This window comes from Pelmatolapia mariae, linkage group LG14, assembly GCF_036321145.2.
Source record: "Pelmatolapia mariae isolate MD_Pm_ZW linkage group LG14, Pm_UMD_F_2, whole genome shotgun sequence".
Classification (NCBI taxonomy): domain Eukaryota; kingdom Metazoa; phylum Chordata; class Actinopteri; order Cichliformes; family Cichlidae; genus Pelmatolapia; species Pelmatolapia mariae.
This window is the reverse complement of record NC_086239.1, coordinates 31713931-31729091: the sequence shown is the minus strand read 5'-3', so window position 1 is coordinate 31729091 and position 15161 is coordinate 31713931. Positions and strand designations below refer to the sequence as shown.

The 15161-nt window shown below is 37.4% G+C and overlaps 1 protein-coding gene across 1 annotated transcript in view; it reads right to left on the bottom strand.

Annotated features, from left to right (window-relative positions):
• Positions 1 to 13215, bottom strand: part of LOC134641314 (SR-related and CTD-associated factor 4-like) — a 28883-nt gene extending 15668 nt beyond the window's left edge. Inside the window, exons 1-16 of the mRNA XM_063493680.1 lie at positions 12991 to 13215; positions 11434 to 11517; positions 10711 to 10755; positions 10450 to 10611; positions 10243 to 10360; positions 9393 to 9526; positions 9129 to 9275; positions 8736 to 8809; positions 6817 to 6904; positions 6539 to 6622; positions 6313 to 6398; positions 2518 to 2687; positions 1998 to 2098; positions 1790 to 1903; positions 1525 to 1681; positions 1346 to 1437 (exon numbers count right to left, since the gene is read on the bottom strand). Coding sequence (XP_063349750.1) covers positions 1346 to 1437; positions 1525 to 1681; positions 1790 to 1903; positions 1998 to 2098; positions 2518 to 2687; positions 6313 to 6398; positions 6539 to 6622; positions 6817 to 6904; positions 8736 to 8809; positions 9129 to 9275; positions 9393 to 9526; positions 10243 to 10360; positions 10450 to 10611; positions 10711 to 10755; positions 11434 to 11517; positions 12991 to 13020 — 1686 coding nt within the window. The 5' untranslated portion in view covers positions 13021 to 13215. The remainder of the gene's footprint in view (positions 1 to 1345; positions 1438 to 1524; positions 1682 to 1789; positions 1904 to 1997; positions 2099 to 2517; positions 2688 to 6312; positions 6399 to 6538; positions 6623 to 6816; positions 6905 to 8735; positions 8810 to 9128; positions 9276 to 9392; positions 9527 to 10242; positions 10361 to 10449; positions 10612 to 10710; positions 10756 to 11433; positions 11518 to 12990) is intronic.
• Between the last annotated feature and the right edge of the window lie 1946 nt (positions 13216 to 15161).

Here is a 15161-nt window from a genome sequence, read left to right as displayed (position 1 = left end):
TGACAAAAAACTTTTTGCATAAGAATCAAAATGGTAACTAAAGCTTACGGAGGCCTGAAGCATAACTCAAGCATAAACACATTACACTGCTTTTTCACCTTCATGAAACAAAACTGTGCATATAAAAAGAGTAAAAACCATGGTAACTGTAGGATGCAGATGCCTGAAGCATAAACACATGATAATGTTTATTCCCTTCTCGAAGCTCAACTTTGTGCATGCAAGATTTAAAACAAGGGCTAAGGTATAAAGTGTAAGCTTATCTACAAAATTATTTTAAACACAACTAACAAGTTGCATTTACATTTATTTCTTTTACAGGTTATTGGCAAAATGTATGCCAGAGTAGCAGTCTCACCACTGAGAACAAAGCTGATAGGCACTTTTTCCCTGGTATTTTACCATCTGACCTTGAGCCCACCAGTTGTGATTTTACCAGAAATAAACACAAGTCTGTGATGTACTCCAGCATGTTTATGTTGCACATATTTTGCTTTCACTGTCCATTTCCTCACCATTTACATTCCTGAAGTGCTCAAAAACTGCACTTTACATTCTGCACATAGACACAATCACCACTGGAAGGTAATTATCTTGTGTTGTGTATTGTTATTGTATATTTGCTACACCACAACACTGCAGTAAACCTGAAGGACACAACCAGTGTTTTCTAAACCAGTTTTCAATGCCAGCTGGTTCTTGGTCTCCCTGTGCTGCCAAACGATCAAACAACCGAAATTGTCCTCAATCCGGTTATTTAAGAAAAACATCTAAAGATCTTTAAGTGTTCCTTAAAAAAGTATGTTTGGACCTACACACAATGTAGCAATGCACACCAACACATTAATTCTTAGTTTTTTCTCTCATCTCCTTGATATTTTAACAAATGTTTTAATTTTATATTTTTTCCATTTCCTTTCCTCCTTCCCCTTACACCTGTGTGCAGTAGCAGGGGCAGCGATGATGTCTGCATTCTCCCAACATCAGCTGGTTGCAATACACAACTCCACCCAGCCAGTTGTATCCCATTGTCATGGTGAAAGTCATTATAAATGCTTTAACACACTGAGCAGAACTTAGAAATGAAAGAAATGTGAAACATGTTTCTTTAATATTCTGCCTTCTCTTAAATAATTTATTAAATCTTCAACGCAGTGATGTGACTTTTTAAAAGATGACAAAGAGGATGATTCAGATAGGCTCCACTACTCATTGTTCAACAAAAATTTATTAGCTTTACAGCTTTCACAAGAAAGATTGTTAAGTCTTTCTTTAAGACCATTAAACCCATAAAAAAGAACACTTGTAGTATTAAAAGGTGTTTAAGGACTGCAATTAGCATTACCTGAACATGAGCAGAGATGATTCCATCTGGTACACTTTCCAACACTCCATTAACAGCTGCCTGATTGTTGATGTCTTTGGTAATATTCCACTCTGCAAACAAACAAAAAAAGCACAAAGTTTGTATATTCTTGCAGCAGGTGAATTTTGCTGAAACTCAAATAATGGCTAATTGTTTACCTGGATTTAGTGTTTCTACATCCAGCATACCACCTTCGCAATAGCTCTGCAACTCCTCAACTTTGACTTTATTCCAGGGGATGTAGGTAACTCCCCGCTCCACATCCCAGAACTTTTTGTGAGCAGGTTTTATACCTTTATTCAAGGCCCAAGCAATCTAGGGAAGAATGATGTTTGGTATAATCATTAAGTTATCAAATAACACTAACAAAAAAAAAACAAAAAAAAAACTAATACATAAATGGAAATTAAAAACATTGCATACCTTAACTGGTTTCTGATTGACTTTGTATGATCCCCTACTGAGTTTGTTCAAGGCTGTGTAGGCATCTTGCCTGTGAACCATAACAATATAGGCACAACCCCTTGGAGGAATCATCTGGACACAAAAGGTGAAATGCATTAAGATCATTGAAGCTTGTGTAAATCAATAATGTTTATAAGCATCTCTGACATGAATTGTCCAAACTTACATTGATGGACTCAATCTGCCCAAACTCTTCCAAAAGAGACATTACATCAGACTGCTGAGTTTTCTTGTCTAACTGTCCAACCCAAAGTGTAGTACTGCAAACTATAAGCAAAAAGACAGAATAACAAATTACATTAAGGATCAAGGCTTTTAGATTTTTTTTTTAAGCAAGAGTTCACACTTAGCTCTAAAATGTATTGACTTAAATAACTCATGACTGCTGAAGCCTCAGATCTTGTAAAGATGAATTTATACAAAATAAATTCTTCTAAGAAAATTACAATATATACTCTAGTAAACCACTACTATAGACTACTACTATATAAAGAAATTCATTAGGTGTTCTGATGTACAAGAAAATAATCCCCATTACAAAATACACTTCACCAAAATAAATGAATAAGGAAAAAAAATATCCCACTGATACAGTAGCTGCAAGTGAAACTGAGTAGTGATTCCTGGAGCTTTATGCACGCCATCATCTGTGACATTTAGTCGTGTTTATTGGTTTGAGTACATACCACTGAGCGTCTGACTCTTTATGCTGAAAAGACCTTTTTGTCTGCGCTCTCTGTCCTTCTCTCTTTCACTCCTATCCTGAGAATGAGATCTCCAGCGCTGTTCTCGGGAGAGAGAACGCCTTGACCTTCTTGAGCGAGATGAAGATCTTGATCTTCTTCTCCTTGGAGATCTGAAATACAAAAGAATAAAACCAGTGAACACTGTTTCGAAAAATAATCCAATTCCCCAGGCGAAAACAACTCTTTTCAGATGGAAAGAAATGACAAGATGACCAGAGGGTTTTGGGACTTCACTGCTTGTAATTTGTGCTCAATAATGCATTGAGGTTATTAAATACTTTCCTGGTCCACTATAATATGAAATAGGGCTGGGCCATATCATACCGTTCACGGTAATACCGGTATGATGTCGGGCAATGATAAGAAAATGAAATATCGCGATAGAATATGGGTAAAACGCGCATGCGCCGTGCCTTTGTTTTCATACGCACATGGCGAAAAAAGCGTGCCGGCGACAGAGAATGAGAAGGGCGAAAGCGGATCGGTGAATGAAACGGATGAACCAGAATTGGTTTGTAAAAATGCTGCAACTTCAGTGATGTGGAACTGGTTTAGCTTTCGTCCGTCAGATACACAAAGCACCATTTTTGGTAGCGCAAGCTAGCGGGCCGTCATTATTACCGTGTTTTTTGGAAAATACGGCACACTTAAAATCAATCCTTTGGTTTTTCTGAAAATCGACAGTGCCCCTAATAATCCCGTGTGCCTTATGTATGAATTCTGGTTGTGTTTACTGACCTCGAAACGATTTCTTGTGGTACACAGCGCGCAGAAATCTGTCAAATGTTTTAGTACGACTTTGCTAAGCTACAAACCCGCGCCGCTTGATTGATTGTCGGAGCATTACGGCTACCGTAGGCAGGAGCCTCGCAGAGTGATACGTACTGTGCTTCAACAAAATATTACCATATTGTGTGTATATAACCTCCTCTTTTTAAGTTTTGTGGATATTATACATGGTTATGCTGAGGATATGTCGGCCAATTTCCACTGGAAATGCCTTTTGGTTAAACTGTCAGCAAGGATTTTGCATTTGCACTCTTAAATTTTTATATAACTTTAATGCACATAAAAAACAGCTGTTTGTTTAAGTGAAAATACCTTGATTTTTTTTTTTTTGCACGAATAAAGTTGTGGAGTTATTTTGTCTAGTGTCAATTATATCGTCAGTTATATCGTTATTGCAAATTTTCAAATGTATATCGTGATAAATATTTTTGGTCATATCGCCCTGCTCTAATATGAAAAACATTTACATTTATTTAGAATTTGGTAACTGTAACACATGTTTAAAGGAGTGATACAGCAATGACTTTCTGATTTTGGCAGGGATAGCCTGAAGTTAGTGTTGTCCTTGTTTCCTACACAAAAAGACTTTTCCATAGGCTTTCTCACCATCTCCAAAAATAACAGTCTATGGCTTTGGATGTAAAAAATACTGTTGTTAGGCTATATAAACCACTGTCTCATGAATCATCACTCATATACATGTAAAACAAAACAGATTTGGAGTATTCTATGAACTCTGACCCAAACTCAATTATATTTTGACACAAGATGTAGCATTTTTTTCAAGGAATCAGAAAAACTATTCAAAGGTAGCTAAGAGAAAATTCTTTCTTCTACTTCACCCCAAATATTTTTGTCTAAACCTTGGCATTGACCAGAAAAATCAGGCAAATAAATTCACTGACTTTGAAATGAGGGAACCTGCAGCATAAAAACACAATCTTTCAGTTTTAGGGCTTTATTCTTGTGTCACTCTATGAACACTGAAATACATAACTCTCAAAAAATCAATTTGCACAATTTTTACTGATGAGAAAATAGGGCTGTGCGATATGACCAAAATCTCATATCCCGATATTAAGACATCTATTGTCGATATAACGATATAAATTACAAAAATGTAACATTTCCTGTAAATACTGTGAATCTCGGGCAGCTCGACTTGCGTGAAGTGTTTCCAGCTGGGCGTCGTGTACCTGGAGTCGAGTGTTTTAACTGATGCATGGAACTATACATTTTTAGACGTAAGTTGTAACGGCCGCCGTTTTCTTTGTGAGTATTTATTACACAGCGTGCTGCGGAGAAAAGTCTGTTCTAACGTTTGAGTCTAAGGTTTATTTTTTAGCACCTGGCGGCTCTTTTTTGCTTCTCATCCGTAAATACTCTGCATCTTTCACGTGACTCGTTTTACTTTGAAAAGCCTCAACAGGATCTTGAGCTTAATTGTGAAAGGTTTATGTGGAAAATAAACAAGCGGACACGCCGTGGTTTTACCGTCGTTGTTGCTAACGAAAACGCATAAAAAACAAGCGCTTGTCCGTCCGTAGTGTGGTTATATTAAATATAAGAGAAAGAGAGAACTTTAGGAAATTAATATAGCCACTACAGTGACCATCAAAATGATGAAAAAATATTGCCGTAAACAGTTTATTTTGCGACACCACGAAACAAACGATAGCGTAAAATGAAACGATAGACGTTTTTCTATCGTCATCCGATATATATCGTTATATCGAACAGCCCTATGAGAAAAGTGGTTACGTGGAACTAGGGGTGGGTGGTATAAACGGTATACGGTAGAAACGATATAAATTTGGCCAACGGTAGAGATTTTGACTATACCGCTCTACCGCGATAGCGCATGTTGATGGTGTCATCAAGCTGCGCCTCTTTTGGTCGAAAGCATGGCAGCGGTTGCAAATTATGCCGGGCAACAGTAAAAGTGAAGAGACAAATCACTTTTGGAATATGGGGAAAGCCAAAAACTGCGCTACCTCCACTTCCGTACCATTGATTCATTAATGCTGAATTCTCTCGCAGCTGCTCTATTCCTATGTTGTTGCAGTATATTAATGACTAACCTTCTATTGTGGATGGATTATCCCAGTTGTTCTCCTAACTCAAGTTTGGTCCGTTTATAGCATCCTGCCATGTGATTGCATTTGTCCTCACGTTAACTTTTATCGAGTGGAAAAAAGTTAGCTTCACTGTGCTAATGTTATGCTAACATAGTTGTTTTGCTAGCGATCACATAGGACATCATTATATACCAGCTAGTCCAACTTCAGTAACCCTACAAAAGCCACTGCTGTTTAGTTTTCTGTCTTCATTTATGTTGGAAGTGATAGCAGAGCTGTACGTTTTAATTTTTTGAGAAATCTCTCAGTCAGAACATGGTATATCATGTTTAGGTGGAAACTAGCGAGCTAACTTCCTGCTAACTTCTAACTCCGTTGAATTTAATCTGTTTTCATGGATGCCTGGATGTTAAACTTAATTGTTACACTTTTATTAAAGATGAAAGAATTTAGACAGTTTTTAACTCTCAGTGATGCTGCAGTGTTTGTTTGACTTTGGGACCTGAAGCAGACAGAGTTTTTGGACCCAGATTACTCAGCGAGGCTCCTGACTACGGCAGCCGTAATGCTCCGACAATCCATCAAGCAGTGCGGCTTCATAGCTTACCAAAGTCGTACTAAAACATTTTTGACAGATTTCTGCGCGCCGTGTACTACATAAAATCAGTTCGAGATCAGTAAGCACAACTAGAATTCATACATAAGGCGCACTGTCGATTTTTGAGAAAATTAAAGGATTTTAAGTGTGACTTATAGTGTGGAAAATACGTTATACAGAAGAAAAGAATATATCGAGATATATATCGTTACCGCACATGCTTCAAATTATACCATGATATGGATTTTAGGCCATATCGCCCAGCCCTACCTGGAACCAGATCTGGATCTGGATCTTCTAACATGGCCTCTGTGTCTGCCTTCCCGCCTCATAGATAAATCTTCTCTTGAACTTCCCTTTAGGAGAATGACAACAGGACAGGTTTTTTGTTTATTTTCCACAGTTCATAGCATAGGCCAAGATAGAAATGTTCCTACCACTAACTATGACAACGTACTTGTGAAACAGAAAGTTTATATTCAAGACAAATGCTTACCCGGGATCGAGAGTAAACCTCATTTGTGGACTGATATCCATCTGGAATCATATGATGCTCAGTTTGACTCATTCCACCACTGTGCTGGATCGACAAAGAGACAGCCCCAGAAAAGGAAGTGTTTAAAAAAAAATCTTAAAAATAAAAATCACTGGAACAAAAAATTTTGTTTAACATGACAGAGGGAAAAAATAGCAATTTGATAATTTGCAAGAATATGAAGACAAAACGTCTGAGAGGCAGAAAAGTAATCATATAAAACTGTTATAGACGGGTACCTTTATATCCTCAGTCTGACTCATCATACGCCGATTAATATCTGTGTTGGGCCCCAGACCAAGAAACTGGTTCATCACATTTTCAGGTCTGTTATGACAAAATACACACTCCATATTACAAACACATGTGGTAAATATACTAAAGTAAAACAACACTTAACCTAACTGTGATCATAGGCATTTTGTGACTACAGACACTTACACATAACACAGCAAGAATAAACCAGTCAATAACATGATCAAAAACATCTACATTCAACATGGGATTTTTAGTTTTAACTTTTGTGTTGTGTGCTCTGATTCAGTGGTGCACAAGTACATTTTAATTTACAAGAGTAATGGGCAACTTCAGCTGTATAAACTATAGCATTATGACTGACAGTTTTGGTGGACACTAGTTAATGGATAATAATGATAATGGATTGCATTTATATAGCGCTTTTCTAGGCACCCAAAGCGCTTTACAATTCCACTATTCATTCACTCTCACATTCACACACTGGTGCAGGCAAACCACAGTTGTAGCCACAGCTGCCCTGGGACAGAAGCGAGGCTGCCATATTGGCTAATACTGGCCAACACCAGTAGGCGGTAGGATAAAGTGTCTTGCCCAAGGACACAACGATCTAACCGGCAACCTTCCAGTTACAGATGAGCTTCCCAACCCCCTGAACCACGGACGTCCCATAAACAACAGTGTGGTCAGCCTGCTCCTCCCTATACCATTAATTCACACACTCACTTGAGCAAGTATCAAAGTAAAAGTGCTTTGATTTTCAATTTCTGATATCCACTGCAATGCACTGTGTTTTGTCTCTTCCTATTTGGCTAATACTGGTCAACCACAAGACTACTCTCAGTGCTCAGGCTCTGCTACTCAGTAGGATGCAACCCCAGACCATGTGCTGTAGTCACACATGCATACACAGATATATAGAACGTGTGGATAATATTGAGGGGAGTGATAAAATGTGCAAATAAAGCACAACCTTTTAAGTCAAAACAAGCAACATAGCCCACTACGCTTAAAACGTTTCTGCACAAATATCTAAACACAAAGCACGGAGCGTTCACCCGACAACATGTACACGGACATGCTGGGCGCTGAAGCCAACATCTCACATATTCTGAAGCTGCAGGTTTCGTCACTCTCCAACTAAAATTCATTGAACCAGCAGAAAAAGAAGATCAAAACTACACTTCACGTTTGATAAACATTGTCATGAATTCGCTCTTACTTTACTTCTTACTTCTTTCAGCCAGTGTCCCATCAGAAATCTCTATTTTCTGCATTATTCGCTTGCATATTACACACCAGTCTACCGTTGTATACAGTGCTGTCAGCTGCTGGGTTTTTTTTTCCCAAAAATGACCTCTTACAAGAAAGCCTAATATCTGCTGTTCAATACCGAAGAAATTTCAACTTTTACAAATTATACCAAACCGCAAAACGCTTAGCTATGTCTCTAATAAAACCTCTAACTTTGCTCTGCTTCACTTCAGCAGCATCAGGTAATGTTCATCTGCTGGTCCATGGTTTTCTTCAGTTTTTGATCTACTGAAGAATATTTTTAAGGGCGTTAACTTCTATAAAAAGCCAGGCCAGCAAAATCTCCTTAATATTTTTCTCGGTTACTTTGACACAAAGGCATCTGCTGTGATGCTTACACCTCTGATGAAGTCTCACAAGTGTCAGCTTTGTTTTTATACATAGATTTTATACATGGCTATAAAAATATATGGATATTTTCTGATAAATGACCATAATTATAATATTTCTGACTATCTGAGTCAAAACGGAATTGAATCAAATCGAATCAGGACCTTGTAAATCAGAATTTAATCAGTTATAGAAATCAGTGATGATACCCAGCCCTACACACATGTGTAAAAGCACGAGTACGTTTTCAGAAACTCACTGTGAGTGAATGTTGCCTTCAGTAGCCATTGTGTCTTCAGGTTCATCATCATAGTCAAATCGGTCAAGAAGTTTCTGGAGAAAAATATACATAGATGTTTTGAGGATAGGGATACAACTCCTTTTTGTCTACCCTAAAGCTGTTTACCAACCACCATAAAACAACAAAAGTGGAAATGAACACTAACAAGCAGGTTATATCACACCAATAAAATCCGTATAACATGGTGAGATTAGATGGTGCTGTACAAATAGGACAAATATGCAAAGTCGACTGCAGCCATCAAAAAGTCTTGTATAGAATTTAGGAAAACAAGGCCCATTGCGTCTTTGGTTGAAATGCCAACCCCTTGTATTTATTGAACAATTATGTAAATGAGAGCTGTGCCAGTACCTCAGCTAATGAGCTTTTCTTTTCAGTGTGTGCACTGTATGCGTTGAGCTGGGCCAGTGGGATCTGAGGCTGTTTTGGTATGTTGTTTTCAGTGGTGGCTGCTAGGGTCTTATCTGCCTGCTGGATGTTCTGGAGCATCCTCTGCAGCTAGAAAGAAAAAAAAAGGAAAAAAAACAAACAAAACAAAAAAAACAACAGGGGCCATTTAGACCTAACACAACATTAGTTAAACTGCTGGAGGACATAAACCACATTATTACTTACCTCCTGACCATGTGGAGACTGAAACAGCTGTGCCACAGCAGCTAAGGCATCAGGACTGGGTAGCTGGGGGACTGTAGGCATGACTGGAACATTACTGACAGGAGGCCGTGTCTCTGGTTGGGGCTCAGTAGGAACTGTTCAGATACAATAAAACAGCTTGTGTCTGCATGATGAATTAATACTAGGGATAGGAAGTGAGAATTGGTTCCCAATAGCTTAATTTCTTTGAATTGTTATTCTGCTTGCCTAACAATTCCACATATTGGTTCCACTTGCACTTCTGCTACAATCACCAGATTTCAGTTTGGATTTATTCATTTATTTTTTCAGTACCAGGAGAGGAAAATAGCGGTGCAGTCTGCAGCATGGATGTGGCCATTACTTTTATTTTTATTGCTCAAAAAGACAAAAATTCAACAGTAAACTGCATACAAGATAGAAACAACTGAAACCACCTAGACAGACAACATGCTAACGCTAAGCTAGCCAAGAACAGAGAGTGATGTTAAAGGGCTGGGCAATGAATGCTGACCTCGGGCCAGTAGCCAGACTTTTACTTTTTTGAGTAATGACCCCAACAATGATCACAACAAAGCAGGGAAATGACTCCAACGTGCACAGTTGTTTGACAAAGCATGCAATTAATTAAAATGTTGCTTAGCGATGGTGGTGACCCTCAAAACAGAGAGAATTAGCACCCAAGGAGAATCAATAAGTAATTGAATTTATAAGTGATATCGATAACTGAACTGGAATCGCTAAATTCTTAGCAATCCCCCCCCCCTCCCTAATTACAACATAACTTAATTTGCTCTCAGATAGTTAAAAACACTGCCCAAAGTTCCACTACCTTCCACTGCAGGGCGAGCTGCAATAACACCATTTGCCATATCCATTAGAGGCTGAAGGATGTCCATGTCAAACACACCATTCTTCTGCCACAGGTTAAGGACACGGACAATTTTAGTCTGATAGGGGGGGAAAAGGAAGAAAAATCTATGAGATTCTTTTTAAGGCATTTATTGTACTTATATAAATTACCTGAAACACAAAGTACCTTGTCATCCTCTGGGCAGCGATAAAGGTTTTGAAAGGTCTCTGTGAAGTTTTTCAAGAATCTTGGACCAAATACATCCTTGTCAACACCAAACTGATGGCGTGATTGGCGAACAATGGAATCAACCACATATAAACCAGGAACTTTTAATTCAGGCTTGCACTGAAAAGAAACAAAAGAAATTACAGTCCGCATCTGTAAAATGCACTTTTATCTAAACTTGGCAACATAGTAAAGATTAAAAGGCTGAATAATACATACCTTCTTAATGAACTTTTCAACAATCTGGACAACATGTTTGTAAAGCTAATGAGACAAAAAAAAAATTTCAGTCACAGGATGACTATCAAAATGGTAGCATAAGACAAATAAAAACATGCTGTTTTGTGCTAAAAAATTCTCATTTACTGCATGATTTCTGTAATCAGTCGAAAGAGTCATCAAACACTTCAACTACTCTTCTCAGCTGAAGCTTCAAAAACAAAAAAAACCAAAACAAGTGACACCTCATTTTGCCAAGAGCAAAACTTCTGATAGGATAAAGTAGAAAACTCATTATGCTTAAAATATATGTGGAATAATAAAATTCACCTCCCCAGACCTATGACTAAACCGTTTGCTCATAATGATTGCCTGATGTTTTTATTATTATCATTATTACTATTATTATTATTCACACAGGCACAGATAGATAGACAAATAGAGATATACATGTGTGTATATAAAGTCTCTACACTTAAGATATTATGATTAAAATATTATGATTATCATTAATTACCACACACAACTGTAGCACTTTGTTTAAAAAATATATAAAAAAATAAAAATCAGAAAGTCCATGTAATACCACAGCTAATACACATAAACCTACAGTGTTTGTTTGTTTGTTTGTTAAGTTTCTTTGTGTAAGAACCACAACCTCAGGTTTTGTCTAAATATTTGCTCATTATGCATGATGGTATCCAACAATAAAATTCACTTTACCTTGATAGCCTTGATGGCTGATTTTGTTACAGACATCATTTTAGCACGGGATATTGGCGGCTTCATGTCAATCATGGAGAACAACTAAGAGGTAATGAAAGAGGAAAAATTTAAAATTAGTTCAAACAAAAGAGAAACAAAACAAAAATTAGTTTTGCAAATCTACTTTTGGGTTTTCTTCTCAGTGTACTATTAACAATGGAGAATCTTTACAAGCTGATCACACTAGTTATTCTACTGAGCAAAATGAAGACTGTCGTCCTCATGGTGACAGCAAGGTTACAGGATTTGATCTAAGTGGAGAGCTCAGAGAATGAAATATCAAGACTGCTTAAGCTATCACCATGGTAAATGTGAGGTCCACTGACAATAAAATAAAGACAAGCTTGATGAGATTATTAAAACCCAGAGACAACAATGAGTGTAATATAACTTCATAGAGACAATGCCAGACTCACACTTCCCTGACCATAGTGTGACTGAACCTGGCAGTAGGACTTTCTGAGCAGACAGTGATGTTAGTGCTGAGACAGCAGTCAATCAAATGACCATATTTAAATCATCTGTAGACTAACCTCTGCACCAATTACTGGACAGAGAGCACAAGACTTTCTCTAACATTGGCTTCAGGTCTACTGCCACAATGACAATTAAAGGACATCTTTCCTGTAATTAGTTTCTTTTTTTAAACTTTTCTATTTGATCTATTACGTGTAGCTTTTTAAAATTTTACAATGTTATTTCCATCTATGAAATTGTGCTGATCTTTTTTTCTTTTTTACAGTTTTTACAGTAAATAGTTCAGTATCTTTTTTGTACATAAAGTTTACTCCAACATGACTGTGTATTGTTAAATTTTATTTATTAATACTCTTTAATCATATCTATGCTTTAGTATAGTACTTAATTTAGTATAATACTTAATTTTCACCAACAAACATAACACACCAACGCTGACACAACAATATGCAAGACATCACATAAACGGCCACTTGAGTTTTCTAAAGCTGCAACAAATTTAAAGAATACACAACTCAAAAGTGTTACTTAAGTGAGCCGATAATAAACACACTTCAAGTATACAAAACATTAAATAATCCAGTAGCCTTTATGAAAAGCTTTGCTTGCTTAACTCGTTGGAAGTAACAGTAAATATTCGAACACCTTTAGGCTAATGTGGTAACGACAGCTGTATTTCACTAATTCTACAGAAGTGACGTATGTCCCTACAACAATCATTGATGGCCTGTATATTTTTATAAATAAAGTAGAGTAGGGCTACGTTAATAATTAAGCTATATGAGTACTAAAATCAAAGGCCGTCTAGGATTAACGTACTAGCATCAACGTACTAGCATCAAACTACAGTTAAGCTAATGCTTAGCAGACACAATGTTTACGTTGCAACTGGACACTAAGCTGGCATTGTCCCCATGGTAAATAAATAATAACCACTAATATTAACTGTCAAATAAGAAAATAACTGACATTCGTTAGCTCTGGCGTTATATTTGCTTTTAGCTCGTGGGACTTAAGTAAAACATGAAAAAACTTTACCTCCATGTTGAAGGCGTTCACTGCATCCATAACGACTGGTTAATGTTGAAAGCCGACTCACTTGTCTTTATATTTGGTTACTTTACCTTGACCATAACCACGCGAAGCTTCACCTAACTATAGCATAACAACTACGAGCATCGGGAAGCTTTATTTTCCTTTCGACGTGGACTAACCAAAGCTCAGCTAAGCTAGAAACTGCTGCTAGCTTAACGGTTCCACCCTGTAGACAGCGCCTGTGATGTCGCGAGGTAATGCTGCCTTCACAGTTATCGGAAAATTTGGTATCGTCTGTATTTTTCTACAAAAATCGTTTGGGTGACTTTTGGAAACATTTTACTAAAATTTTCGGGCCTATCATGCAAAGGCAATAATGAGTATTGTTCTAAGTTAAACTGTTCATAGGGACTTTATGACTTAATCCACAGTAGACGATGAAAAGTGACAACTGTAACGGTGAAATTCCCACAACCTGTCCTGTGGGTAATGCACTTTTGGCCCCGCTTTAGGTAAGTCGTAGTCTATGGGCCCAAAACTGTCAGTGTAAATACCTAGTGCCCTTTATAGACGAGAACTGTCCAAAATTAAACAATTTCCAGTGTCATAAGTTCACCGCGACTTATTAGAGCTTGGTTCTTTAAGTCCCTGTGTACTCTACATATTTCAGCATGTCTGCTCCTCTTTTTAACATAACTAAAATAAAGATGTAATTATATGTACTTATTAGCACACTGTTAAAAATAGCATCTAGTATACTGATTTTTATTTATTTTTTTTAATTTCCAATGATTTTACACCACCAGAGCCAATCAAGAAGTTGTTTGTAATTCAGCAGGAAGCACAGCAGGCGGCGCTGATGACATGGAGTTAAGCGGCTGAAATGGGCAAGACACATTTTATTTTCGTTAATACCGTATCAATGTTGTGTGAAATAAAAGACACCGTAGAGCTATTTTTTTCTTTTAGGGAATTTTCTTTTGCCTTTCGATTTATCTCATCGTCTTGCTAATTCTTACAGTCTTGTGACGAGTTCTGGATTTACGACTATATGCCTTTCCTTGATGGCACCCATTCGATAACGAGACGTTAGAATCGTATTAAACCAACGACAGAAAAGTGCACGAGTTGATAAGAAGGGACTGGTTTGTTTAAAGAGGAGGCTGCTGTTACAAATTCAATGCAGCTGGCTTCATGCCTGAAACTAAAATGTCGGATATCGTAAAGTGACTCATGATGCTGTAACGTCCCTTAAAAAAACAAACAAAAACTAACCCGGATCTAAAATTCTAAGTGTATAGTATCTGAAAACACAATGAAAATTCAATTGTTGGGTTACAGCTCCATGAGATCCCACTAATTCCTGCTGGTGCCCCACGCCCCCCCTCTCCCGCCAACCGATGGAACCGGAAGTTCTTCTATTATATTAAAACTTGTCTGAAGAATAAAATCCACAAAATCTCTTATAGAAATTACATTTATAGGTAAAATATAAAGTGCGTGGAACTTAAAAACTGCAAGCTCAGAACCAGAATGCCGCATTTCTTGAATGGCTTTATGTTGCCCCCTTGTGACCAAACCTGCAAACTGCATCCAGCCTTTAAAATACAAAACCAGTAGCACTGACAGAAGAAACAGCTGGACTTGAATCGCTAAACACACACGCGGGTGAGGATTTCACGGATATTCCTCTGAGACGATTCATGGTAGAAATAGCAGTAAATGGCTATTATTTTCTTTAGCAGATTTTTGTGAATGAGACAGTAACACGTTCCCTCTCAGATGGCTGGAATGGAGAACTCTACCAGCGGGATTATATATGAATACTATTATGATTATCTGGATCCCGTGATTGTGGATGAGAGAAAGTTAAAGTACTATAAATGTAAGTTGTTTATTTTAACGCTTTACATAATTGTTCTGTCTTGCTTTTATTACACGAAGATAACACATTTTCTATTCTCCTTCCAGATTCCGTTGTTATAATATTTTGGGTAGTCGTCATTACCTTTGTGGCATGTCTTTTTCTCACTTTGAATCTACTGTCTCGCAGTGGAAACCTACCAAAGTAAGTGTAAAGGTCAATTGCCTTTAACGCCTTTAAAGTGCGTTTTCTAACTGAAACATGTATATATGTTTCAGTGTGTTTCAATATGCGTAATCCCTAAAGGGCT